The sequence below is a fragment of the Cucurbita maxima genome, unplaced genomic scaffold (genome assembly GCF_002738345.1).
Source record: "Cucurbita maxima cultivar Rimu unplaced genomic scaffold, Cmax_1.0 Cma_Scf00069, whole genome shotgun sequence".
NCBI classification, from domain to species: domain Eukaryota; kingdom Viridiplantae; phylum Streptophyta; class Magnoliopsida; order Cucurbitales; family Cucurbitaceae; genus Cucurbita; species Cucurbita maxima.
This window is the reverse complement of record NW_019272085.1, coordinates 442,467-469,670: the sequence shown is the minus strand read 5'-3', so window position 1 is coordinate 469,670 and position 27,204 is coordinate 442,467. Positions and strand designations below refer to the sequence as shown.

The following is a 27,204-nucleotide window of genomic DNA, read 5'->3' as shown; positions in this document are numbered from 1 at the left end:
ATTAAAAGAAGCAAGCAAGAATTGTAATAGACTCGATATGGTTTTGCAGTGGCGTTGGCGTACGCCTAATTGTCAAATAACACAACTAATTTGCTAAGAAAAATCTCTTAATCTGCCGTTTGTAGTAAGATAAAGATCATAAAGATCCAAACTTCATCACATGATCAAATTATGTTCTTGAAACTTAATTCAACTTCCCTCTATGGCATACAGTAAGAAAAGATACCCTAACAAGTTGGGATGAAAATCCAGTTCCTACAGCTGCTGATCTACCTTTAAAAAAATGAGAGAAAAAGAGTAAACCGTGAATGCCTTGCTGTCAAACTGAGGGAAGAGAGAGAACTGCTACTGAATCAGTCATCCCTGACTTTTTGCCTACCAAATATTGAACTGTCAAGAAATAGTGTTCGACTTATCAGAGCGGGCTTGGAGCTAATAACCATAAATGAAAGAAATTGTTGAGAAAAAACCAGCCGTATCTTCTAGGTTCCTGGAAAAATAGGACATAGATAAGGTTACTCAACAAATGGCTTGAAGTTACAGCCAGATAGAGAAATGCAAAAACAAATGCACTATATGCAAGTCGAGCCGTTTTCTATCAATGAGCAAACTGAAAAGACAGTGTCAAGTTCCAGGATTATCCAGATATTTGTCACTTGTCGGCATTAGCCACAAGTTCATGTGTTGAACGTAGGTAACTGGTTGATTCACTGCATAGATCAGCCTTCGACACGTTGTAACAGACATTGAGGGTATAAGAATTTAAGGCAAAAGATATGATAATTAGTATACTGATGTAATATGACATTCAAAATGGAGTGAATTTAGAAAGGCAGCTGACGAGAAATAAGGAAAACAAAGCCACTCGCATCGTCATATGCTAGAAATTAGACGACAATGAAGATTGTGATCTTAAAAAAAAAAAAAAAAAACAAAAAACAAGAACCTGTGATAGCATAACTGTGTAATTCAAAATCTGATTAGTTTTTGATACCATGTGAAAGTTTGACAGCATTTTAACCAGATCTCTTGCGCAATAATGAGTGCCATGAAAGAAACAATTATAGAACTTACATTAATCAAGGGATTGAACAAGCTCATAGTTTCATCACTTGAATGAATACTTACTTTTTTTCTGTGCATGCCATTTTTGAATACTATCATACCAAACCCATTGAAAACACAAGCCCACAATCCTTATTATCCCAGCAGTAACAACTTCAAGGAATGCCATCAAGAAAGATCTCTGAGGAGATAAGCCAGCAGTTGCTACGGACAATAATGCTCCTTCAAAGTTGCAGGGAATTATAAAGCTACCAGATTTAATGCCATTCAAAGCTTTTTTGGCAACTAACTCAGCTTTCATCCTGCCTCCTCCAGCGGCAATGATATTGGTCAATTCAGGCCTTCTCTTTTCCTCTGCGATTAAGGATAGGTAACTTTTAAAAGGAGAAACCAACTAAAAAAAGATTCTATATAATAAATTGAAGGATTTCTGCCAATACAACCTTCAAAATAGCTTACAACCTGAGATATCCAAACAAGATGGTTACTAGCTCAAATAAATCCTAGCCATGTAATACCAATTACTTTATCTTTCAACCATTTACCTCATATCCTAATCTAAACCAATGGGCTGAAAACTGAGCTAAAAATACTCCAACCCACTGAGTAAATATTGAAACCCTGATTGAGGACTAGCAGAACAATACAATAAGGTAAACCAGGTCTTGCTTTATACATACCTTCTACTAATCCAGGAGTGTCAGTGTCTGGAGGGAATATAAGAGAAATATGTATGTTATCTCCTATAACCTCCTGTTGCAAGGCTTCTGCCAAACCACGAAGCCCAAACTTACTAGCTGAATACGCCGTGTAGCCATAAACACCCACCTACTCATATTTACAATAGGAATTCGTGAGTAAAGGATTACCACTTCTACTGAATTTTCAACTCAGCGAGTGTCTGCATGTTATCAATGTCATTAAATTGACCCTAACAATCGAAGAAGTTCACTCTAGAGTAGTAGTTGGCACTTGGCAACACTTTTTCTATTTGTACTTAATCAAATGCTTCCTCTCAAACTATTCTAAGTATTTTTATACTATCAAAAAGACTTGAGGTGATTAAACACTATGACTATGACCAAGCACACCCTATATACTAGCAGTAAACAATCTATGCGCCTTAATTCGCCCTCCTTTATGTGTGCGCACATAATTTACTCGCATACCACCATGAGAGCTCATTAATTGACCCTTCAACATGATAAAGCGTCACTTGAATACTAAAAAATAATCAATGCAATTGCCCAATAAAGTAGAAAGCAAATAGAAACACAACTACCTGACCGGCCTGAGAAGACATGAGAGCGATCGAGGCGGGTCGACGGTCTACTCTATTCTTCATCGTAGGCAGGGCAGCCTTAATCATGTGAAATGCGCCCAACAAATTAACATCTAACATGAATTTCACCTCATCCATATCCTGCTCTGCCAGCTCCTGAGGTACGAACACGCCTTGATTCACAACAAGAACGTCAATCGGCCCGGCTTCATCTACAGCCTTGGAAATAGCATCGTAATCTCGAACATCGGCAGCGAAGACTGCCACATCAATACCAGTGGAGAGTCTGACTGCGTCCTTCGCCTCCTCGAGCTTCTTGAGAGAGCGCGCAAGAATGGAGACTCGCGCGCCCTCCGATGCGGCCTGGTGTGCCAACGCGAGCCCGATTCCGCTCGATCCACCGGTAATGAAGACATGGCGATTCTTCAAAGGAATGTTAACGGAGCGAGGACGAACAATTAGGTATAGGAAAATGAGTAGTGCAAGAGGAAGAAGAAGAACCAGAGAGATGAAGGCGTAATTGAAGTCCGCCATTGATGGAAGCTTCCTAGTGGAGAAGTAAACGAGATTTATTGGTTGGTTCCTTTCAATTTGGACAACCAAAACTGACAGACCTTTTCTTCTTCCTCTCTGTTTTCGTGGGGAACACTTCGACGGTAGATGCTCATTTATGAAACTAATTAATTATTAAAAATGAATATTTATTTTCATCTAAATTAATAAAAATATTATTAAGATTTTCAAATTTCAAAAATATATTTTTTATTTTAAAAATAATGCTTCGACTAATTAAAAATATTCACTCCCCCTAATACACAAGTTTTAAAACACTGTGAGACTAACAGCCATATGTAACGGACAATATCTACTAGCAATGAGCTTAAACCGTTACGTTCACTTTTTTTCTTTTAGTGCACTGAGTTCGTTCAAGCTCTTTTTACACATCTTATTCGAAGAGCAGAACCGTACTAAAACTCATTCTTTGTTTCATTTTTATCATTTGAGTCATAATAATTTTTTTTTTAATTTCAATTTAATATAGCGATGAATTTGTTTAAGTAAAAATTAGTAGTAATCGCTAAATGAGCTGCACCCAATTAAATAATTTGTAGTACTAGATTTGACCTTGTCCATAAAGATCGTAAACGAAAAATTAGGTTAAAATATTCAATAAAACAAACCTAAGCTTGAAAGAAAAAACGTAAAGGCTAAAAATTCAAATATTTTAGTAGAGAGTAAATATCTTATGTCGGTTGAGCTATACTGAACGATGCCCTCACTAGTTATGAGAAGTTCGATTTCCCAAATAAAGATTCTCCGACCACGACCATTGAGAATAAGATTCGTGACCCATTCCACCCCTTTTGCCATCCCTCCCTCTAGGGGAGACTTACTTTATATAATTAAATTTTCAAATATAATAATAAAATCCATCAAAGATTCCCAACAAAAAAAAATATATATGGAAAAAATAATATATACATATATATATATTATTCTAATGACACCAGTTGGAAAAAAAAATATATATGGAAAAAATAATATATACATATATATATATTATTCTAATGACACCAGTTGGGTCACATGCTAGTTCCCTTTTATAGGCAATTAATTTATAAAAGATAAAAATAAATAAATAATATATTATATTCCAACTTATTAAATAATAGTGGTGGGAATTTATAAAAGATAAAAATAAATAAATAATATATTATATTCCAACTTATTAAATAATAGTGGTGGGGTTCTCTCCACATCCACAAAAACTAATTAATTAATTAATTCAATTTGTTTGATTTTTTTTATCCTTTTTTTTTCATCCGTTTTGTGAATAATTCAATGAATTTATTTTTAAAAAAAAAACAAAAAAAAACCCACCAAAATTAGAAAATAATTTGCGTTTATTTTAATTTTAATTATAAAAAAAAAACAAAAAAAAACCCACCAAAATTAGAAAATAATTTGCGTTTATTTTAATTTTAATTATGGGTTTTGTCCACTTGTAATTTAGGTTAATTTAAGCTTTGAATCCATCTCATCTTGTAATGAAAATCTTTGCTTATAGCGACAGAACTAATAATCATATAATTTAATCATTAACGGAATGGATTTCATAATTTAATTATAACTCGATTCAACCAGTAAAAACATAAAGGTAATTCTCGAGATCTAGTCAAACATAATAATTGTCGAATCCTCAATCCTTCTCTCTCCTCTGCCTCTCTGTGAATGTTTTTAGAGAACTTTAGCTTTCTTTGCAACAGAGATCCAGCTATCTAAACATGACGGCTCATGTGCCACTGCATGGCTGCCAGTTAAGAGCATATTACAACACAAATTCAGACTCATCTCAGCTTTTGCAGTCGAGATTCGAGTATTTAGTACCTTGAGTTATGTTCGGATTGACGATGGCGTTCCTAACTCTTTCTCTCATGAAGAAGAACACAAGGAGGGAGGAGGTTCACAGGATTGACGATGGCGTTCCTAACTCTTTCTCTCATGAAGAAGAACACAAGGAGGGAGGAGGTTCACAAACCTTAGGTTAATTAACCTTCCAATGAAACACATAAACCAATGAAAACCCAGTAATTAATGGAGCTAATACTATAGCTTCTTCCATGTACAGGCATCACCATACTTAAATATTTGGTGAAAGAATTATGAGCTAATACTATAGCTTCTTCCATGTACAGGCATCACCATACTTAAATATTTGGTGAAAGAATTATTTTTTTAATCTAAATTCTGATACCCTTTTCCTCAAATTCCTCGAATCCTTAACCCTTTTTGGGACGCAACGAATTGTTGTTGGATACTTGTGAATTCACATCAACAGTGATTGGAAACTGTCGGTTTGCCTTTATGTTATTGTATCTTCCACGCCTCTGTTTTCTTGCAGGCTGCAAAGACCGAGGGATGAACACGCCGGTGCCTTTGCTTACGCCACTGTAGGCAGCGACAATAGCAGCGGCAGCTTGGTCATGCACCGCCAGTGGCCGTGCAGGCTGGTGGCCTCCATGAGCGAGAGCCTGCAGATTGATCGAGCTTGTTTGAATTCACAGCCACAAACAGAGAGACTAAAAAAGCAACCCAAATGAATGAAATTTGGAAAAAGGAAGTACCTGAAGAGAAACATGGGGATGATGAGGGAGAGGGTCTTCGTTGTCATCCATGAGAAGAAGAGAGAGCTGTCTGCTTAAATCAGCGAAGAACAAATCATCTTCAAGTTCCAAAGCTACTTCCATGTTGTCTATACTCAGAGCTACAAAAGAACTAAAAACAGAACTTATAGTGTTATACACGCACACACTTGGCTGAGCAAACGAGAGAGAGAAGATATATAGAGTTTAGAAGGGGGGAAAAGGGAGTGATGGGTGAGTCAAAACCACATTGGCTGAGCATGTGAGATGGTGGGTCATTAGCCACAGCTGGCCAATCTGTCTAAAACTTTAAGAGACCCCACAAGAATCATTGCATTGTGTTATCCAGTTGGGGAAAATATGAGGATCGGTTGCCGGAAAAAATCTTCTCCAAAAACAAACCACCATCTAAATTTGGTTTAAATCCTCAGCCCACTTGGGTTTATGCTACATTTATGTAAGACCCCAAGTCGAACTAAGGGTGTGGAAATCTCTCTCTAGTAAACGCGTTTTAAAAATCTTGAAAGATAGCTCGAAAGGGAAAACTCAAAGAGTACAATATCTACTAGCGGTAGACTTAAGATTTGCTTACTAGTATGTGAACATAACCTCATGTATCTATGATATGTATTCTAAAAGGCAATAAATTACCTGTATTGTCGTACATGGGAGAAGATCTATCAGGCTCTCAACTAGCTAAGCTAAGTCATTGGTACTCATCCGTGCATCTGTGTGTTGTTTAAGACCATCAGTTCAGCAGTCGTCGGGCATCTCTTTCGCGGGGCCAGCTGCATTACAGGAACATAAACAACGTCAAAGAAACGTTTGGCTCATAGTTTTAATAAGCCAACGATTCTGATTAGTCTTTTTATGGTCGAAATATCCAAACCTTATCTATAGACAGAGTGTTCAGCATTTCAATGTAGTTCTCTTCCTTTAGTTTCAGGAAATCCATAAGAAGCTTAACACAGTAAAAGGAAAGGGAATCAAATCTCCTCAACAATCAACTACAGAGATAATTGAGTGAACATGACATATTGCGACTCATTAAAATCCATATCACTATTTTCATCCACTAACAGTGAACCCAAATGAGCAAAGTACTAAACTATTAATTGTGGTAGTAGTAAAGTTACTGATTTTCACTCGGTTTGCTAGCTGGTTGGGGGACCCTCCATGTTTGCTACCCAACTTCTTGTGTATTGGAGGCATCACAAGGTGGTGTTAGATGGAAGAGCTCATTCTTTCTACTATAGCAATAAATGTTCATATCAGTAACACCTCTTGGCTTCTCCTATCATTGCCTGTCTTCAACAAGCAAATAGATCAGATTTAGGATCACCAGCTGGTGAGGGAATTCATTATAAGCATGTTACATAAAACAGGAGGGTGGGGGGAAGGCCAAAGTAAAAACAGTACATTTTGTTTTCCCTTCTCTCTTGTTCTTAACTAGATAAAAGAAATCCTCCCAACTGGGACTATTAGAACAGTGTTCAATATACAAGCAACAACAACAAAATTCATACCCATGTTTCCGAGGTGAAGCTGATATGCCAACTTGAGATATCATAAGCATAGCTCAATAGGTTAAGGTATATATCTTCGACCAAAAGGTCATGCCCGCACGTTGAATTCAAAAGGTTGGAAATTGAGATACAGGAAGTGCCTGCATGGATAGATTCTTCCCTCGATGCCTTACACTTGCCTTAGATAACAAGAGCTAGGGATGATCTTTCTAGCAGGTCACGAACTGAAAATTTAAATTAGGAGTACGTCAAAGAATTCTCAACATCTGAAATTTACTAACAGAGCAACAATTGAAATACAAAATGAATATAGCGGTATGTCCATAACACTGCATATAACATGTAGAGATGGCATAAAAGCTAAAATAGCCGACCTTATGTAAAGTAATTGAAGTATCCAGCTCAATAAGAACACCTGGACCACAAACAAGACAAGTCCTTATCTTTTACAAACTCTGTCACTTTAGTGTGGAGACCTTCTGCACCATTATATCTGGAAATGGATCACTTGACATTAAATTCTATGCACTTGGAAATTAAGTGCATAAATAAAAGGAAGTAATAGAACAATATCAAAGGCTATCAGAAATGCAAGCCTAGCACTTGGAAATTTGTTGCATTGAAAATTGTCTCATTCACCGCAAGCCTAGCTTCAACTTAGAACATTGAAATAGTAAACTTGTCATAAAAACTTAATAGGGTGTGGAAAACTCTCCCTAGCACACATGTTTTAAAAATTTTGAGGAGAAGTTCGAAAGGGAAAGTTCAAAGATGACAATATCTGCTAGCGGTGGGCTTGGGTTGTTACAAAATGGTATCAAAGTCAAACATTCAGTGGTTTGCTAACGAGGACACTGGCCTCCAAGGGGGGTGAATTGTGAGGTCCCACATTGGTTGGAGAGGGGAACAAAGCATTCTTTATAAGGGTGTGAAAACCTCTCTCTAGCAGACACGTTTCAAAAACCTTGAGGAGAAACCCAAAAGGGAAAGTCCAAAGAGGACAATATCTGCTAGCGGTGGGCTTGGGCTAGCGGTGGGCTTGGGCTGTTACAGATACAATCCTCAATCTTCAATGTTTCCAATGCACATGCAGCTGATATAATTGCATTAGTGGAAGCAATAGCAGGTATGATATTCTTCACAACGCCCATAAACAACATTGAGAGAATATAAATCAGATATAGATGCATTTCTAACAACAAAGCAGTTATTATTTACCCACTAAAAGACAATCACAAGTTAAGATCAAAATAAGAATAATAATAAAACGTCAACACATATCAGTTCAGTGAAAATTCCAAGACTAATATGTACCTGAGTTAGTGAATATGTAACTCTCGGAATTCAAGAAAGCTCTGCTCTCTTAACAGCCTATAGATGTAGGAAGATCAAGAAGAAGTTTAAAATCACTAATAGGAATTTCCAGACCCTATAGGAATTTGTGTACCTCATTGTAAACCCATTTCATGTGTTCAAAATTATCTGGATCAAAAGTTTCTCAACTATGAACCCAAAAAAAAGGTATTGGAAATTCCAGAAGGGGCGCACGTTCACAATTCTCAATGAAAAGTAAAGCAACTTATATATTACCTCATCCCATTTGATTAGTTGGGCATACTCGATACAATGAGCAGCAGTTCTAGGAGTTTCTGCTAGAGTACATAATGGAAATTTTACTTGTTTCCTCATCTATCATTTGGTTTAATTGTTTCTTCTAATGGAAATATGGGTATCAGCTTCAAGCCTACAAGGATTCATCGAATTCATAGAACCGGTGCAGATTTTACACTTGAAACGTAAAGAAAAAGAAAAAAAAAAAACACTACGCATAGAACCGTGAAGATCGTTGGAACCTGAAGAGAAACTGAGGATTGAGATTAGTAACTTCGATGCGAACCATGTCAATGACTTCCAGATTCCGAAAACCTGACAAAGCCAAGTCTTCCGACGCTCCATCTCCAAGGACCAACACTTGAACGTACTGTTGAAGATCATCCCTCAACTGTAATTCAAATCGACTTAAGGCGCAAGACGATTGAAGACCATGTACTGAACACAAGGTATTTGAAAAAATGTCGGAGAGAAGAAGAGGAAGGACCCACTCGGGAACCGGGCTCAAAATTGGCGCCAATGAGGTTACCGTGCCTAAGGAGGAGCTTGGTCCCTTTCTTTTTGAGATTATTATTATTTACTTTTATAATTTTTTTCTTACGTAATAAATACTTAAGATTTATTAGTGTTGTAGTCTTTATCTGTTTGTTTTTTAAACCATAAACAAATTTTAATTAAAAAAAAAAAAAAAAAGTCTAGTAGGAAAAGGTTCTCACACTATTATAAATAAATAACGTTTCGTTCCCCTCTCCAACCAATGTGAGATTTTACAATCCACTCCTTTGAGATCCAGCGTCCTCGTTGGCACATCGCTCGGTGAAAAGGTTTCCACACTATTATAAATAACGTTTCGTTCCCCTCTCCAACTAATGTGAGATCTTACAATCCACTCCTTTGAGATCCAGTGTCCTCGTTGGCACATCGCTCGGTGTCTGGTTCTGATACCATTTGTAACAGCTCAAGTCCACCGCTGACAGATATTGTCCTCTCTAGGCTTTCCCTTTCAGACTTCCACTCAAGGTTTTTAAAACGCGCCCACTAAGGAGAGGTTTCCACACCCTAATAAAGAATGTTTTGTTTTTCTCTCCAATCGATATGAAATCTTTCGAACTGAGTCTTAAGAATATGTTAAAAGAAGAATCACATAAAAGATGTTAAGAAGAATCAAACAATGCCTGGACTATGCTTATACTACTCTAGCTCACTGATCCTGCAACTAAGCTTATGCTACTAGTGACATGATTGTTCATCACGGTAAAATCTTTGGCTATACTACAAATTTCAACACTAGTTTCTATACTTTCTAATATTCAAACCTGCTTCCAAACTAGACTGTGAGTGTCATGTAGTAGGAACAGCAAAGGTAGGGATATCAATGGACCTAATGCTATCACCATAGACAAAACTTGCTGTTCTTTGGATCTATTGGTCCTCGCAATACATATCATAATTTAAGATTCTTGTCTCTAAATTTCAGCATTTCACAGCATTGCATCATGGTTGTGGTTCAAATGTCAATGACACCCACATTTGATATGAACAAGTGGTTGAAAATGGCAGAAACACAAGTGGTGGGAAATTCAACTTTATTTTATAGAATAACAAAGGATAATTCTACAAAAGCCACGACTTTATTGCACCAAAAGCAAAAGGGCTTTACATCAGAGTAAAAGCAAAGTAAAACACACCCATCTTCCACTGTTAAGCATAAGCATGCCAACTTTGTCGGTTGGGCATCCAATCCACCGCACACCCATCTGCATTCTCAGCCACAAATTAAACACAATTATATGAAATCTCTTCACCATGTGGCCGCCACAGCTGCAGGGCCCTCCACCTGACAAAGAACATCAACAAAAAAAAGTCTTAAGATCTTAGGCATGTAGTTTAGTGATATGATTGATTGATTGTTGTGAATGTCAACCAAATTACTTTGAATGTTGCACCCCAAATCTCTTCCTCATTAGCAGGAACAGCAGTGATCTTGTTCTTAGGATTCTGATAGCATCTCAATTCACCAACTGCTGTAGATAAGAAACACCCTGCAGAATCCAAAAACAAAACGCTCCATTATCGTTACAGAGCAAGTTAATTGATACACACACAGATCGAAAGGGCTTCTAATCTACCTTGAGGGAAAGAAGCAAGTGATTTCCCGCAAGAACCCTTGAGAAGATCTGAGTTATCGGAAAAGGCGACATGACCATCGGCGGTGATTCCCCAATACAACGGAACCTTCCCATTCCGATCCTGTCAGAAATCGCAGAACAAAAACCCTCATTATTGAATGAACCTCGATGAAACCGATTGAAAAAAGCAACAAAATAGGGCTTACAGAAGCGACGAAGAGAGTGGAGGTGGACTTGTCGAAGACGATGAAGGCGAAATTGCCGCTGAGATGGCCGACGACGTGGCTCGGCGGGTATGGGGCCCGGTCACGGAGGGCCTTGTAAGCTTCGATGACGAGAACCACCTCGTTCGCCGATTTGGCTAGCCCGTATTGTTGCCTCAGGCTCCCCAAATTGTCCAGAACGCCCTCGAATAAACAGAAGATGTCGTCCTTCACCGCGAACGATCTGTCGTCCGTAATTAATTAGTTTTTTTAATTTTTATTTCTTTGTCAAAATATTACATTTAAATTTAAAATTTAATTTAATTTGAATTTCAAGGTTAAATAATAATAATAATAATAATAACTTTTTTTTTTTTGTAAAAATAGGAAAATAAATACTAATTTTATGTAAAAATAGAAAATTAATATTTTAAAACTAAAAAAGACTAAAATAATTACCCCCATTTCTTTAATATTTAATACTACATAGTACATTTTCATTAAAATACTAAAAATATCAATTATGATAATTTTTATAAGTCAATTTAAAAATCGGTAAATTCATAAAATGATTAATGGCCACTAAATAAATTGTTTTTAAGAAGGAACAATTATTTAAATGGGTATTTATTTCAATCTAACTCATAAATGCATAATTATAAAATAATTACTTTATGCTATTGACCTATGGATAACCTTACGGATAAGGACAAAATTAAACACACGTGTCATATGTCAGTGGGGGCTTGTCAGACAAATCTAGCCCAAGAGAATCCAGTGAACCTTGATCGCACGTGCCAGTCACGATATCACGCGATCAACAAAATCGCAGCCATTCAATATTCTCTCTAATTTATTTCACCAAAAATGAATTTTAATTTTTGAAAACTTAATAAAGTTGAGTTTTATTCGCCGCCGACAGAGAACATCGACCGTTCCGACACATTTTCCGTCGGTTTCCTTCTAGTTATGGATTAATTAAAGGTAGAAATAGTAATCTAATCCTACGGTGGAGATTTGAATAACTAGAAGCCCCGTGGTCCTGGGCTGTCTGATTTCCGATCAACCGAAGAAAACGACGTCGTAGAGGGGATGGTAGGAAATGAAATTACCTTGGGGTCAAGAGGGATTCACTTTGGTGAGTGTAGGCCAGATGGACATGATCCCCGACCTGCACCGACACGGCGGAGGAGTTGGTGTCGACGAAGCGGTTGACCCAGATGGACATGATCCCCGACCTGCACCGACACGGCGGAGGAGTTGGTGTCGACGAAGCGGTTGACGAGAGTGGCGGAAGTGGTTTTGGGCGACGGCGTACGGCAGCCGGCGGCCACTAACTCGTCAGGCGGCGATATGATGGAGCTGCTGAATACTCCCAGCATGGCTACTTTCAAAAAACCAACTGAATCAATAATAAAAATAAATAAATAAATAAAACCAAAACCCAGAAGGGTTCTTATGGATTAATTGGCGAAGGTAGAAATATTAGAAGCTCGGGAGCTGGATGGACGATGGCTTGGCTTGTATGGCTTATATAGCGAAGGTAGAAATATTAGAAGCTCGGGAGCTGGATGGACGATGGCTTGGCTTGTATGGCTTATATAGGAGACGATGAGGGTACTTTCGTCATTTCAATGTTGGGTGCTATTTTATTTTTATTTTTAATTTTAATTGTTTTGTTCCGGTGGACTGTGGAGGTAGGCAGCCAAGTGTAGAAGGAGATGGAAATTTGGCGGGGGTGGGACCCACCTAATGGCGATTATTCCAGGGTGTGAGGATGATGACGTGGAGGAAACGGCAGGCACCACTCTGATTTTATTTTGTGGGTTTTGCTCTTCTTCTTACTCCACGCGCGGAGGAAACGGCAGGCACCACTCTGATTTTATTTTGTGGGTTTTGCTCTTCTTCTTACTCCACGCGCCATCCACGTCGGAGCTACGTGTACACGTGGACGAAGCTCCAAGGAAGAAAGAAAAAAAGATCTAATTTAATATCGACATAAATTAAAATAAATAGTTTTTTTAAAATTTAGTTGCATATGTGACACTAAGGTTATGAGAGGGATTAAATTGGAAACAAATTTTGGATAAGGAAAAAATAATTTTATAATTTATGGGAAAATGATAACCATGGTTAAGTGTTAGTGGTCAACTTTCTTAACTCCAAACTTAACCCTAATTGCAAATAGCCACGTGGCTTAGCCATGGTGGAATTTTAAGTACAAAAACCACCTTGGATTGGAATATTTTAAATAGCCACGTGGCTTAGCCATGGTGGAATTTTAAGTACAAAAACCACCTTGGATTGGAATATTTTTCATAATATATAATATTAAACATCTGAATTTTTTTATCTAATAAAACATTAAACTTTGAATTTTGTATGAATTTCTTTTGAATATAATTTATTAAATATTTTTTTGATTTATTATATATTTTCTAAAATTTAAGGATTTATCTTTGCTTTTAATAGATAAATTAACACAAACCTATGAATTACTTTATTTATCAGATATTTATTAAATTGGATTACTAAAAAATAAAGTTAAAATATTTAAGAGTCAAACACACACAGCAAAGAAAATAAAAAAATTGGGTAATAATTCTTTCAACGAATTGTCAAAATCCAATAATTCATCCAACATAATAAATAACAAATAATTTATAAGAATAAAAGAGGAGGAAAAATAACACTTTTTGGGTGCAAAATATCTATTAAACAATAAATTATATAAGAATAAAAGAGGAGGAAAAATAACACTTTTTGGGTGCAAAATATCTATTAAACAATAAATTATTTTGGAGGGCTCGTGAATTTATAAATTATTAATAAATTATTAATAATTCATCCTACCGTACGGGAATTTATAAATTATTAATTTTCTTTTAAACAATAAATTATTTTGGAGGATCCTTAATTTATTTAGGGAATTTATAAATTATTAATTTTCTTTTAAACAATAAATTATTTTGGAGGATCCTTAATTTATTTAAATTTTTTTCATAAAATACTTATTTATTTATTTTCAAACGATTAATTACAACTCAATTTTAATATATAGTTTAAAAGATTTATATTTTAAAGAGCCGTGGAACAATAAATAATGAAAAATAATATATTTTAAATAACCGAATATAGTTTAGGGCAACCATGAACTAACTAAATTAAATTACAGAGATTGGTTTGAAAATATATTTAAAATTAAAATTTTAAAAAATATTGACATGGATTAATAAAAACAAATATCAAGGATAGAAATAAAACCTACAATAATTTATTTAAAATTAAAAAAAAGTACCCTCAAATAAATTAAAAGGCAAAGAAAAAAAAGAATATGACGCGTATGAAAAAGATATAGATATTTTAAAAAATAAAAAGTAATTAAAATAATACAATATCCGATGGCGACGTCCACGGTTTTTGGGTCTGGCCCATAGTTTCCAATTTCGCTAAATAATACAATATCCGATGGCGACGTCCACGGTTTTTGGGTCTGGCCCATAGTTTCCAATTTCGCTAAAAAAAATATAAATTACACGTAGATAGAGTCTAAAAGTAAAAAATAATAAAATTATGTATAAAATAGACCAATCAGAAAAAAGAATATAAATATATAATTAATAATTAGCTCATCAAAGTGGAAAAAGAAATAGACCAATCAGAAAAAAGAATATAAATATATAATTAATAATTAGCTCATCAAAGTGGAAAAAGACAATATAAATAATTGTGGTACTTATTTTAATTTTATAAAAGAGAAGGGTAGAAAGGGAATTTTGGAAATTATGATTTTTGTACAATCCAACTACTGCCACCACCATCAATTGTCACTAAATAAATATTTTGAGTGAGAGAAAAAAAAATTAAAGTGAGAAAGAGCCCATTTTTCAAAAACTTGTTGGACCACTTCTATTTGGATCATATTTGAAATTAAGCGAAAATAATACGACTTTAGTGATGAGTACAGGTCAATTCAATGTTTCGGGTTTAGGGTTTAGGGTGATATCAGGATTTAGATTGTTGAATTTACGGTGAATTTGTATTATCGAGAATCGAAATGTGGCTATAAAACAAGAGAAAATGAATATTGGTGTTGTATTGAGCCACCTTCACTCCAATCCTGTGCGGTGAGCTATAAGATTGAGTTGGACCCATGACATAGCTAATCACTTGGAGTTGACTTTGAAGTTGAGTTGAGCCTTTTGGATATGGTTAAGGTTCAGTTGACTTTTGTTGAGAATCCTATTAACATGACTTTGATTTGATACCATGTTACAAGAACTCTGTTCACTGATATGAGGCATTTTGAAGAAGCTTAAACCAAAACCATGAGAGCTTATATTCAAAGTGGACAGTATCATACTCAAATGCTAAATTGATTCTTCTCTTGGTCGGTCTCACAATTGATTTGTCTTTTTTTGTTATAGGGTTCCATCATTTTATTTTGAACCTCTTTGAAATTGCATTTACGAAACATTGGTTGGCCAAATAGGCATGGACTACTATCGCTGGTACCAAAATTTTCATTTTCTTAAGAAACAAAATTTTTTGTGGACATCGCGGAACAATTTTTAATATATGTTTTAATCAATTGAGTGAGTTCAAGTTAGCTTTTATTTATATGTCAAAAGCCCATGAAACAAATGTCGGCCCTAATGATCTTGATGGGCTCATTGGCCCAACTGAAAATGGCCCAGCATTGGCCCAAAATCCATCCAGCAAAAAAAAAAAAAAAAAAAACTTATATAATTAAAATTTTAAAATTTATTAATTAAATCAATTTAGAAGAGATGTTTGGCATAATTAAAGAAAGTCTAAAATATAAATATTTTAATAATTTAATAATACTGCGAATAAATAATAAATAATTACATAATATTCCAGACCATGTCAGCATTAAAGAATGAAGTAATTAGCTGGTTGATGTTTAATAATTAAGTTAAATCTAATTTATTTTATTTCTACTTTTACCTAAACATGATGGCTTTTCCATAATTTTAAATGCTTAAACTTCATTTATGCTTTAATCTCCATGATTAGTGATAATGATGGCATGCACTAATATGATATAATAGTAAATGCGATTATATTATATTTTTATTGTCCATTCTGACCAATAATTTGTTACGAATGCTAGATCTCTTTACATTAAATATAATAATGAATAATCAATTATAATTTTATAATGATGGTAAAAAAAAATAAAAAAAAATGCACGGGTGTCACAGACCCCAAGTAAGTCATCGATGACAATGGCTAGTTCAAGTGAGATAATATGTCACAACTATACTAAAGGTCAAGGAAAGTAGTGACCTCAAGAGGTGCCCATTCGACCACGGGAGGGTCAATATAAATAAAAGAATGTCATGATGCACAGTAGCGACCGAAGAGAACGGTGCATCATTCAGCACACTAAGTAATTCACAGTTAGTAAATAATTAAAGAAAAGCATGGTTAAATATTCATGTCCATAAATTATTGAAGCATGAAAAGCAGCAACACTTATTAAGGGGTACCTTAAACATTTAATTAAGACTAATTAATCAAGGTTTAGAGGTAAAATTGAAATTAGCACACGTGGTCATCCGACCCAGAAGAGTGGCGCTAAATCCAAGTCTGGAAGTGGCCAAATCAAATTCAAGCAAATTGTTCTCAATCTGGTGGGCCCCAATAACGATCGAGGTTCGTGGGTTCACGCCGCCGTCCACAAACCCCAAGCACAGCACGTCGTCCTTCACATGCACCATCGAGTTCGCGCCGAATATTCTCCAAATCACTTTCTTGTTCTGCAAAATCAGTTCAATCGACGGCACGCCTGGTCCCAATCGGGTGCTGGAAATGCTCTTCGCATTGAAACAAGCTCCGAATGGCGCCACCGCCGCCACTCTTGGAATGTTTTTGAGCGCCGTCGTGAAGGTTTTCAACACGGCGTTGTAAATTGAGGATTCTAAAACGGTGTATGGATCGACGGTGCTGATTTTGGTTCCGCCGACGCCGTTGCTGTCGATTTTTAAGAGGGTGGTGTTGAGTGGGACGGTTTTGGAATTGATGACGATGGATTTTACGCCGATGAAATATTCGGTGGATTTTTCGCCGGTGGTGAAGACGCCGGCGGTGCTGACGGGGTTGATGAAGAGTGGGGTGTATGTGAGGGAATCGGTTAGGTCGATGTTGGGTAAGAAATGGTATGGGCCGTTACCGGAGAAGATTACGCCGGGGAAGCTGGTGGAGCCGCTCAGGCAAATGGCGAATTTTCTGTTGAAGCTGAAGGCGGCGGAGAATTGGGATGGGAGAGAAATCCCGTTCCGTCCGAATCCGGCCATTCCGGTTACGCCGCCGGCGAGGCCGTCGAGGAGAAACGTGGTCCCACAGACAAAGAGGAAATTCGGGACCGTCACGGGCTTGGTTGGATTGAAACCGTCGGTGGAGGAAACAGAGACGACGTCGGAGGCGAGTTCGCCGCTAGTGGAGAGATGAATAATGGTATTCCCAGGGAACAGACTGCACGTGTTGTTATTGCAGCCGGGTCTTGGCGGCGAGAAGCACTGGCCACAGCCGCTGGACTTGGAAGCAAGGTTGCACTGAGCGGAGCGGCAACGTGCAGGCTTGTAGGTGGAGGAAATGTAGCCACGGTCACAGTCCACCCACATGAACTGGCTACCGAGGTCGACGGTGAGCTTCACCGGAACCAGAGGGGTCCGCTGCCGGATCTGGGTAATGTACTGGAGAGAAGGGTGTTTGGTGACCGGAAGAACGAGAGCTTTGGGGCGGAAGGAGGTTGCTGCGATGGCGGAGGAGAGGAGGAGGAAGAGAACAGAGTAGAAGAAGGAGAGGGAAGTGGAGGTCGCCATTGTTGGTGGTGCGTTGCAGAAATGGAGATCTGTGGATTTATATAGGAAAAACATGGACAAAAAAAATTTAAAGAATATTTTTGAATTTTTTTAAAAATTTTCAAATATATTTAAAAAAAAGAGTAATCATAATTTTTTTTTTTGAAAAAAAAAAAACATTTTAAAAGTTCAATTCTATTTTAAAAATAAAATAAAATAGGTTTGATTTTATTTGAAAAATAAAATAAGATAGCACCAAATATTTGACTTTTCAATGGAAATACATTCTTATCCATTAATGAATAATAATAATAATAATAAAGTTGCCGTTGTCTTATATGCGTACGGCTACTGGATAAAAATATTTTAAGATAATCAAAACTCATTTCAATTATTTTTTTATTTATGAAGAAATTAATAATTCCATAATATCCTAATTAAAAATACTTATTTATACTAATAAGATATACATTTGATTCCGTCGTAAAAATCCTAAAATTAAATATGTTTGGATTGGAACAATCTTACGTTGGAACAAAATACTTTTTCAAGATGCAACAAAATATTGGACATCACGAGGTTATTCGACATCTGAATTTTGTATTACATTATATTATTTTCATATATAAAAACAAATATTTGAGTCTCGAACTTTTAAGCCGATGACATGGGTAAAAATTATTTTAGAATCTTACTCCAAATTAGTCTGTAATTTGATTTTTCGTTAACCTAATTTAACCGATAATCTCTTATAAAAGACAGAACTCTTCGAAATAAGAGTAAATGTTCAATATTTGAATTTTTGACGTTGGGATATCTATGATTATGGATGTGGAGAAAAGATTTGGGAAGAAAAAAATTAAGATGTTGCGTGTTGATAACCTAAAGTCCAAATTTATAATATCTTATGTTATATTAACGTCACATCTATATAACTTTATTGATAAGATAATAGATTACGTCTTTAATTTATCATAAACTTTCGACATTACTTTTTATTATATTAAAATTATTATAAAATAATATCGATAAAGATAGCGTTAGATTAATTAATTATATACAATGCTTAATCTACATTCCATCGCGTTAGTTTGATTGAAGACTTTGACTTTGACTTTTAATATACTAATCATTTCTAGCGGGGTATAACACTTATTAAATGACGTAATAAAACTATTTTTATATTTATATTTATTGTGGACTGACCTAAGACTAGTCAAACCGGTTTTAGTAGCACTGACTCGGATTGATCCAAGCTTAAAAAATTGTATAACCCACCTCGATCATCCTTAACATACTACTAAACGAGCACACGTCTTGTCGTATGTCTTGTTTTTTAATTTGTGTTTTACGAATATAAATATGATAAAAAGAAATACAAAGATAATATATTATATTAAAAAAATAATAAAGTTGTCAATTTAATTCCAACTCTATCTTGATTATATTCATGGCACACCTTGCTAGATTTTGACCTATATTTTGTTTAAAAAAATATTTTAATTTATCATTTTTTCAATTATTGTTCAATTATTCAAATAAATTAACGTTTCTCTCATAAAAATTGTTGATATTTTAAAATGGTAATTAGTGTTTTATTCACTAATTCTACTGATTGAATTATTGGACGTTAGTATATTGTTAGAATTTTAGACGATAATGGTTCATTGAAATGATGATTGATATCTTATATCTATGCTCGTATTCGCCGTTGGAACATTTTTTTAAGAGTCGTGATAGTACGCTACGAAAAGGGTTGCGAAAAATCTACGTGTCACATACGGAATTTCATTCTAACTTCTTGAGCCTCGTGCTTCCAACGACAATTATGAGAAAAATTTGTGATCACACCTGAGTACAATCAATTACTGAACTCACACAATCAATTCGATATAGAACAGTATCTCGTTAACCGTTACGTACTCAATCTAACATGATAGAAAACTAACCTGATAGAAATAATTAAGCACTTCACGTACCCACTTGAAATTTGAGTTTTACATACTCGATGCATATGTATAGATATCATGATCTATTTCAGCTGATACTCACCCTTAGGGGCACAACGATATTGGTGATTATAAACCGAGATATAACTATTTGATCGGGCATTCATGAATGGATACACATCAACGATATTGGTGATTATAAACCGAGATATAACTATTTGATCGGGCATTCATGAATGGATACACATCAAACTTCAGGTAGATATAATGAGAAAGGAGAAGTTTTGCATGGAAATAATTAAGAAGAAGAGTTATAAGAACACACCCTGTTGGCTATGGCTCGCTTAAACTCACGAGAGGCACGTAATTGGGGCAAGCTATTAGGCGTGAGACGCGTAATACATTGCATATATTAAGAAACAAACTAAAGTGAAGGAATTATAATGAAGTGAAAGAATTAAGTCTCACGAGACTACAACATGTTGCATTTATTGTTGTCCCAAAACCCTACCAACTTGCCTTTTGCCTCGTTGTGTTAGCCATATAAATAGATATCAATGGCTGTTTTGGTGCCAAATTTGTGAACAAAACATGGCTCATATTGCTGTGGAGAGGAATAGGAGAAGGCAGATGAATGAACATCTTAGGGTTTTGAGAACTTTGACACCTTGTTTCTATATCAAAAGGGTATCTTTTGATCTGTTTTTGTTCTATTTTTGTGTTGATTTTGATATGATTTTGATTATGTGAAGTGGGTTTTTGATGTTATGTTAGGGAGATCAAGCGTCGATAATTGGGGGAGTGATCGAGTTCATTAAGGAGTTGCATCAGGTTTTGCAATCGTTGGAGTCGAACAAACGGAGGAGGAAGAGTGTAAGTCCGAGCCCGAGTCCGAGGCCGTTGGTGGCGGTTGCCGATGGATTTGAAAATGGAGTTGATGTCGGAGCTTGTTGTAACTCATCGGTGGCGGATGTCGAAGCGAAGATTTCAGGTTCGAACGTGCTGTTGAAGATCATTTCTCGACGAATTCCTGGGCAACTTTCGAAGATGATTAGTGTGTTGGAGAGGCTGTCGTTTGAGGTTCTTCATCTCAACATCAGTAGTATGGATGACACTGTTCTTTACTCTTTTGTTGTCAAGGTATATACCAAATTAATAGGACTAACCAGTTTTGTTTGGGTTTTTTGGTTGGAGATTTTACAAACCCTAATTTTCTCTTCCCAAAAATCTTTTTTTTTTCTTTATTTCTGTTACCTATAGCACCTTGATTTTATGAAATTTGAAACAAAATTACATGGGAATTGAAGTTGATCAAAAATTAGGGTTATAACGGGTTGAAGTTTGATCACAGTAGTTCAACAATCACAAGTGTCAAATTAAATCATCGAACTTTGAAATGATCATCAATGTCTTATGATCCACAAAACGTGCAGAAGGGTTGTTCATATAATCAACTCTTTAAGAATATTTTAGCACGGTTTAAGAATTCGGTGATCTTTCTCTTGATATATCTCGATCATTTCGAAGTGAATTGAGCAAAACTAAGCTTTTGGCTTTAGTTAGAGTTATGGGTTTCCATTTTTACATTTCGAAGTGAATTGAGCAAAACTAAGCTTTTGGCTTTAGTTAGAGTTATGGGTTTCCATTTTTAGCTATGAATCCATGTTCAGCAACTAGATTTAAACGCATATATGCACGTACCCAATACAAAATTATGCAAAATTACTGCTAAAATCTTGATCAATAACTTGTTATGACTTGTATGATGAAGGGTCTTTGTTATTTTCGTAATTAGGTAAGATTGTTCATTAGGATCAGACGTTTTGAATCAATATGAGACTTTTCGATCGTATATGTAAAAGAAAGAGCTTTTGAAGTTGATATTCTACGAGCGATCGGTGCTTATCTAACTTGTTTGATTTGTTGGATGCAGATAGGGCTTGAATGTCAGCTAAGTTTGGATGAATTAGCCTTTGAAGTTCAACAAAGCTTCTGCTCTCAAGTTTACTTATGCCAGTGAAGAACACAATTAAGGCTTTAAGGACTTCAAAACTTTATATTTGCTGTTTTTGTATGATGGGATTTTCATAAAAGCAATTATCTTTCTCTTTGATTTTATTTTCGATAGAAAATAATCTTCGGAAAAGTTTTGGAATGGATTACTTTGATGATAAGATTAAAAAGAAAAAAAACTTTCTAAACTCGTAATTCAAATTACTCTACAAGATAGCTGGATCGAAACTACTTGAATGTCTAGCCAGCAAATATAAATACACGAAATGCATTATTCAACATTTTTATACTAAAACAACAACATAAATGATTATTTAAAGCTCACTCTTAATCCAAGATATATATTCATATTTGGACTTTCAAATATTCGTTTCGATAATATCTTGCTCGGCCATCGTGTTCCTCGACCAACACCTTATGGATCCTCGTATTTTCCATGGGAATTGGAAGCTCTGCCGTCGACCAACTGATTGCTTCACTTCCTTAATTTTTTTACATGGAAAATATTATTATTATTATTATTATTAATAATGAAGCAGGCAATCACAAAACGACGACGTAAGGAACCTGCGAAATTCTATGATGAATGCATGAACAATGCATCATTCAAACCAAAAGAGAAAAAAAAACCAAACGGGGGATTCTGAGCGGTTCAACAAAAACCGTTGACCTTTTTGACTTTCAATAATAATCAGGTACGGTCACTCATTCACAGGCGTGTTCTCTCTGACTCGTAGGACCCACACAAACAAATTAAAAAATAATAATAAAAAATGATCAGACCACGTGTACGTTCCAAAGCAACGACGTATTTAATCTACGGCCTGGATTCAGTACCATGCGTGGCATTGGAGTAATGATTAGGCTTGGAACGGTGCACTCTGCACTTACTCTGGGTCCCACTTACCTATATTTTATTATAAAAATTAATAAATAGAAACAGCAATTAATAATTGAGATTCCCTCTGCGACTCCCTAAGCCGGTCCTCTGCCCGGTTCAACCAAACCGAGCACATTCGCTCTTCGGCTCGGCTTTGCGGCTCCAATTAGTCGGCTGTGTATTTTTTTTTAATTTTCTTTTTTCTTGCTTTCTTTGATTTTTTATTTTTTTCAAAATCGGAAGTAAAAATAAATGGAGAATTATATGGGATAGGTAATAAATCTCCATTCTTGTCCGTCCCACCTATGGACATCTCTATATCCACGATATTGTTAGACTAAAAATTCTCCATCCCCGCATCCCCGCTCCACCTCAGGGACATCTTTGTACCCGACCGACAAAAAAATACTTTTACAAATAAAAGTTGACAATCCAAACATGGGGCAACTAAACAAATTCAGCCTTTAATAACTTTGTGAGGCAAACATTTATTAGAGTACTAAAATGGGGACAGTAGAGGATGGCTTCTTGTTCATGCTCCATGGTGCCTAGTTGAGTAATAATGGCTATGGGTTTGAAATTAAACAAATAAACCAATGACCCACCAACTTTGTGTACCCAAAACACTGAATTAAATTCCACTTTGGATCTTCATTATACACACACAAAGATGGATGGGTTCAGTTGGCATTTTGCACAGAAATTGCGCAAAGTTGTTGGCCAAGAACAATTTAAGCCTAAAATGCCTCTGCCACTGAGATTCCCAGCACTGTGCTATTGCTCCAAACTGGCTCCACATTCACTATACTTTTCTTCCTACCAAAACCATACATTATGGACTGCAGCTCTGCGGCTCTAAAATATAATTTGATGTCTCTGTCTGTGCATATGATATTCTTTCCTATAACTAATATTTAAGTTGTATTTGGTGCAGAATGGCTTAATCTGATCTGTGAAACTATTATTAAATGGTGCACAGGGAGGAGTACTTAGAGTGCTGCTTAAGTCTATGATCTTATGCTTTAGAAATGTAATATCTTCTTTAAAAGATGCGGCAAAAGAGTTAGCCTTTTTGAAGCTTACTGTGATCTGGGGTGGAGTAAAACCAAAGAATTTTCATTTACCGTAGTGACCTAAGCCCACCGCTAGTAGATATTGTCTTTTCACTGCTAATAGATATTGTGTTATTTGAATTTTCTCTTTCAAGTTTTCCCTCAAAGTTTTTAAAACGCATCTACTAAAGAGAGATTTCCATACTCTTATAAGGAATGTTTCGTTGTCCTCCTCTCCAACCGATATGGGATCTTACAATCCACCTTCCTTCGGGTTCCAGCGTTCTCACTATCACTCGTTCCTTTCTCCAATCGATGTGGAACCCCCCAACCCACCCCTTCGATGCCTAACATCTTTGTTGGCGTACCGCCTCGTTTCCACCCCCTTTGAGGCTAAGCCTTCTTGCTGCTGGCACATCGCCCGATGCCTGACTTTGATACCATTTTGTAATAGCTCAAACCTATCATTAGCAAATATTGTCCACTTTTTGAGTTTTTCCTTGTAAATTTCCTTTCAAGATTTTTAAAACGCGTCAACTAGAGATAAATTTACACACTTTTACAAAAAATGTTTCGTTCTCCTTTACAACCGAAGTAGGATAAAAAGCACAAAGCATAAAAAATTTATGCCTATGTCGAGTCTCTGAGCGGATAATAAAGTAAATAACCAAAAGCAGGCTGCTTTTTCGGTCAAAGAGAGGTGAATTTGGGTCAAAGTGAGAGGTGAGAGAGGTGATCATTCTTGCTCAAATCAAGACAATTAGTATAGCCAGAGGCACGTGAAGATTACTGAAGAAGTGTTTTAAAGAAAATTGAAATGGCTTCATCAGCTTTTGTCGCAAAATTATGTTTTCTTTCAGCTTAATCAAAGCAATCTATTCCCCTCCCGAATCATAAGTTTGCAATATTTATGCTAACCCAAAAGATGTGTCCTAGCCTAGCTAAGCAAAGCACTTCAAGCAGTTCACAATGTCAGTACATTCGTAAAAGAGAGTAAAGAAGGCCTCATTCAGACATTTCATCGAACACATTCAGGGGCCCAAATCAATCCAATCCAATTAGGCCATGACATCTCCCCAAACGATACATAATCAACCCCTGATCAGATAAACTACTTCCACACAGGCATTTTATCAAACAGGTTGAGTGGAACAGACTCAATGGAGTTCGCAGCAGTCAATAACAAATGGGTTAAGTAATTAGAGCATATAAAAGAGAGTAGAGAAGAAGAGGGGTTTGAGTGACTGACCATTTTTCAAAGAACGGCGAGGGAGAGCGGGTTTTGGATGGAAGTGAAGGGAATGTGGAAGAAGACGGGCACTAAACGTCAAATCTCGGAAATGCTGCCTTTGACTGGGAGAAGAAAATTATATTCCTTTGGCAATGTAGTGATTGAACCCGGAATTCAAGCGGAAGCAGGTGACAAAAAGCATCACTTTCAATGGCGTTCCCCTGCCCCAATCCAATCCAATCCAATCGGCTTCTTGCTTGAGTTGAATGAAAAGTCCCTTCCAGTTCCTCCACTCGGGTGCAGAAATTTATGAAATAATTTTGGGTCCGTGATCCGCGGGACTGCCGATAATGGAAGTTCGTAAAACATCAAATCGAATGTTTTCTAATGCGGGATTCAATGTTGTACTACACTATAGTGGGCTATAGCTTAACCTTCTACATCCACAAGTAACCAAATCGGTTGTAGCCCCAACCAGATTGATTGTAGCCATCAACAACTTCACTACTAAGTGGAAGCGACCCAAGCTAGGAGAATTGAGTTGACTCAATAAACTAACACACTAAATAAACTTGATACTACGACTAGATATTGTCCGTTTCGGCCTCTTACGTATTTAACGTCAGTCTCACAGTTTTAGAATATATCTATTGTGGAGAGGGACTAGCCTTGCTCTAACCAGTACCTTACAACATCCGGTGACTAGCTTTGATACCATTTATAACGGGCCAAACCCACCGCTAGTAGATATTGTATGCTTCAGCCCGTTATGTATCACTGTCAACCTCACGGTTTTAAAATACGTTTACTATGAAAAGAGTCTAGCCTTATTTCGACTAGTGACTCGCAGCATTCGGTGATTGGCTCTAATACAATTTGTAACGAGTCAAGCCCACCGCTAATAGATACAGTCTGATCCGGCCCGTTACGTATTGCCGTCAGTCTCAGGTTTTAAAACACGTCTACTATGGAGAGAGTCTAGTTATACTCCAACTAGTGCTTCACAGCGTCAAGTGACTAGGTTTGATATCATTTGTAACGGGTCAAGCTCACCATTCGTAGATATTATTTGGTTCGGCCTGTTAGTCAACCTCACTGTTTTAAAAAACACATATCATTTTTAAGAGGATAAAGTTGACAATATCTACTGGCAGTTGACTTTTGAGATGGAGAAGAATATACACTATTAAAATAGATAAATATAACGGATATTAAAGGTTAATATGGCCTGATATGAGAGTATTAGGCATATATATATATATATATATATATATATATATATAATATGGGGTAAGTTAAAAATTTGTAGCATCTTATATTATATAAAATAAAAGTTAAGAGAGTAGCATGAAAGACACGTGGTGTGTTGACGAGTTTTTCCAAGCCCCAAGGCAGCATGGGAATTGGGTGGGGTTTGGTTTTATTCCGGGACTCTCTTACCCTATCCTCGCTACCAAACAGACTCACTGTCCCCACATTAATTGCACTCTGCAAAACTTAACCCCATCTATTTTCTTTTTTCTTACAAAATCAAATTTATCAATTATTAAGTTTCATTTCCACTACTTTTCTTTTTTAAAAAATTGAAAAAATCCCAATTCCCAAATTAAATAACTAAAATATACATTTTAGATAATTGATTGTTTTTTCCAATGAAAAAAATAATAATTTTTGAAGAATTTATATAAAAAGTTAATTATTAAGAAATATTTAATAAATTTGTAAAATTTTAATTTTTTTTACCCAACATTCTAATTTATTTATTTTTATCGGAAGTCTATAAAATTTTGCATTATCTTAGGTAGATAAAAAATGTGTGTTTTTTTTAATGTTTTTAATTAACCCTCGAATAGATAAATATCACAAAAAAGGTAAAAATAAAAAAATAAAAAAATAATGGAGGATGGGGTAGGATCAGGTGGGGTGTGGCTCAAGGGAATGATAAGGTGCACCTCTCATAGGGAATTGAAGAAAAACAGGGGAGTACTTGAGTGAAAAAGTAGGTGGGTCCCACATCAATCAGTTATTTTAAATATAATAATTTAATTTTTTTTAAAAAAAAAGACATGTGGGGCCCGCATGAGGGTTCATCATGATCATCATGTGACATCTCCAGCACTCGATTGGGAACCGATTCTGAGTCTGGATCTCTTCCGTCCTTTTCTTTTCTTTTTAAATAATAATAATTTTAAAAAATAAAATAAAAATAGACAGGACACGTACAAGAATTCGTGTCAACGCCGTTAGATTTTCAAGACATTTTTAAAAAAAAAAAAAAAAAAAAAAAAAA

General features: G+C 35.9%; 5 protein-coding genes across 7 annotated transcripts; 1 reads left to right on the top strand and 4 right to left on the bottom strand.

The window, feature by feature from the left end:
* Positions 1 to 41: 41 nt before the first annotated feature.
* On the bottom strand, positions 42 to 3,001 carry LOC111472258 (3-dehydrosphinganine reductase TSC10A). The gene is made up of 4 exons (XM_023117905.1): positions 2,348 to 3,001; positions 1,746 to 1,893; positions 1,129 to 1,419; positions 42 to 490 (listed from the first exon to the last, which is right to left on the bottom strand). Exons 1-4 carry the CDS (start codon positions 2,879 to 2,881, stop codon positions 483 to 485), a joined length of 981 nt encoding a protein of 326 aa, XP_022973673.1. The 5' UTR covers positions 2,882 to 3,001; the 3' UTR covers positions 42 to 482.
* A 1,876-nt stretch (positions 3,002 to 4,877) lies between these two features.
* LOC111472261 lies at positions 4,878 to 6,386 on the bottom strand. Of its 2 annotated transcripts, none has more exons than XR_002715379.1 (3): positions 5,473 to 5,916; positions 5,038 to 5,379; positions 4,878 to 4,970 (listed from the first exon to the last, which is right to left on the bottom strand). XR_002715379.1 is itself a non-coding variant. In XM_023117908.1 (3 exons), exons 2-3 carry the CDS (start codon positions 5,593 to 5,595, stop codon positions 5,128 to 5,130), a joined length of 375 nt encoding a protein of 124 aa, XP_022973676.1. In that variant the 5' UTR covers positions 5,596 to 5,623; positions 6,142 to 6,386; the 3' UTR covers positions 5,079 to 5,127. The 2 variants fall into 2 exon arrangements, 1 of the variants encoding a protein (XP_022973676.1); XM_023117908.1 differs by lacking the exon at positions 4,878 to 4,970 and adding an exon at positions 6,142 to 6,386 and having other exon boundaries at positions 5,079 to 5,379; positions 5,473 to 5,623.
* A 3,810-nt stretch (positions 6,387 to 10,196) lies between these two features.
* On the bottom strand, positions 10,197 to 12,458 carry LOC111472259 (stem-specific protein TSJT1-like). 2 transcript variants are annotated; one of them, XM_023117907.1, is made up of 6 exons: positions 12,186 to 12,458; positions 12,072 to 12,118; positions 10,963 to 11,203; positions 10,757 to 10,877; positions 10,560 to 10,669; positions 10,197 to 10,464 (listed from the first exon to the last, which is right to left on the bottom strand). In XM_023117907.1, exons 1-6 carry the CDS (start codon positions 12,339 to 12,341, stop codon positions 10,429 to 10,431), a joined length of 711 nt encoding a protein of 236 aa, XP_022973675.1. In that variant the 5' UTR covers positions 12,342 to 12,458; the 3' UTR covers positions 10,197 to 10,428. The 2 variants fall into 2 exon arrangements, with proteins under 2 accessions (XP_022973675.1, XP_022973674.1); XM_023117906.1 differs by having other exon boundaries at positions 12,072 to 12,175; positions 12,243 to 12,458.
* Positions 12,459 to 16,397: 3,939 nt separating this feature from the next.
* LOC111472330 (basic 7S globulin-like) lies at positions 16,398 to 17,851 on the bottom strand. Its single transcript, XM_023118001.1, has one exon. It carries the CDS (start codon positions 17,808 to 17,810, stop codon positions 16,503 to 16,505), a length of 1,308 nt encoding a protein of 435 aa, XP_022973769.1. The 5' UTR covers positions 17,811 to 17,851; the 3' UTR covers positions 16,398 to 16,502.
* Positions 17,852 to 20,318: 2,467 nt separating this feature from the next.
* LOC111472312 (transcription factor MUTE) lies at positions 20,319 to 21,820 on the top strand. The gene is made up of 3 exons (XM_023117965.1): positions 20,319 to 20,425; positions 20,513 to 20,878; positions 21,672 to 21,820. Exons 1-3 carry the CDS (start codon positions 20,330 to 20,332, stop codon positions 21,756 to 21,758), a joined length of 549 nt encoding a protein of 182 aa, XP_022973733.1. The 5' UTR covers positions 20,319 to 20,329; the 3' UTR covers positions 21,759 to 21,820.
* The last annotated feature ends 5,384 nt before the right edge of the window (positions 21,821 to 27,204 follow it).

What these genes read in the sequence shown, in the direction of transcription:
- LOC111472258 (XM_023117905.1), bottom strand. Translation starts at nt 2,881, where the DNA reads ATGGCGGACTTCAATTACGCCTTCATCTCTCTGGTTCTTCTTCTTCCT. An exon ending in TGTCTTCTCAGGCCGGTCAG is followed by an intron (nt 1,894 to 2,347) that starts GTAGTTGTGTTT and finishes AAATATGAGTAG; the next exon opens with GTGGGTGTTTATGGCTACAC. An exon ending in CACTCCTGGATTAGTAGAAG is followed by an intron (nt 1,420 to 1,745) that starts GTATGTATAAAG and finishes CCTTAATCGCAG; the next exon opens with AGGAAAAGAGAAGGCCTGAA.
- LOC111472261 (XM_023117908.1), bottom strand. Translation starts at nt 5,595, where the DNA reads ATGGAAGTAGCTTTGGAACTTGAAGATGATTTGTTCTTCGCTGATTTA. An exon ending in ATCCCCATGTTTCTCTTCAG is followed by an intron (nt 5,380 to 5,472) that starts GTACTTCCTTTT and finishes ATCAATCTGCAG; the next exon opens with GCTCTCGCTCATGGAGGCCA.
- LOC111472259 (XM_023117907.1), bottom strand. Translation starts at nt 12,341, where the DNA reads ATGCTGGGAGTATTCAGCAGCTCCATCATATCGCCGCCTGACGAGTTA. An exon ending in GAATCCCTCTTGACCCCAAG is followed by an intron (nt 11,204 to 12,071) that starts GTAATTTCATTT and finishes TACGGACGACAG; the next exon opens with ATCGTTCGCGGTGAAGGACG. An exon ending in ACTTGCTTCTTTCCCTCAAG is followed by an intron (nt 10,670 to 10,756) that starts GTAGATTAGAAG and finishes TGGATTCTGCAG; the next exon opens with GGTGTTTCTTATCTACAGCA.
- LOC111472330 (XM_023118001.1), bottom strand. Translation starts at nt 17,810, where the DNA reads ATGGCGACCTCCACTTCCCTCTCCTTCTTCTACTCTGTTCTCTTCCTC.
- LOC111472312 (XM_023117965.1), top strand. Translation starts at nt 20,330, where the DNA reads ATGGCTCATATTGCTGTGGAGAGGAATAGGAGAAGGCAGATGAATGAA. An exon ending in CTTGTTTCTATATCAAAAGG is followed by an intron (nt 20,426 to 20,512) that starts GTATCTTTTGAT and finishes ATGTTATGTTAG; the next exon opens with GGAGATCAAGCGTCGATAAT. An exon ending in TTTACTCTTTTGTTGTCAAG is followed by an intron (nt 20,879 to 21,671) that starts GTATATACCAAA and finishes TGTTGGATGCAG; the next exon opens with ATAGGGCTTGAATGTCAGCT.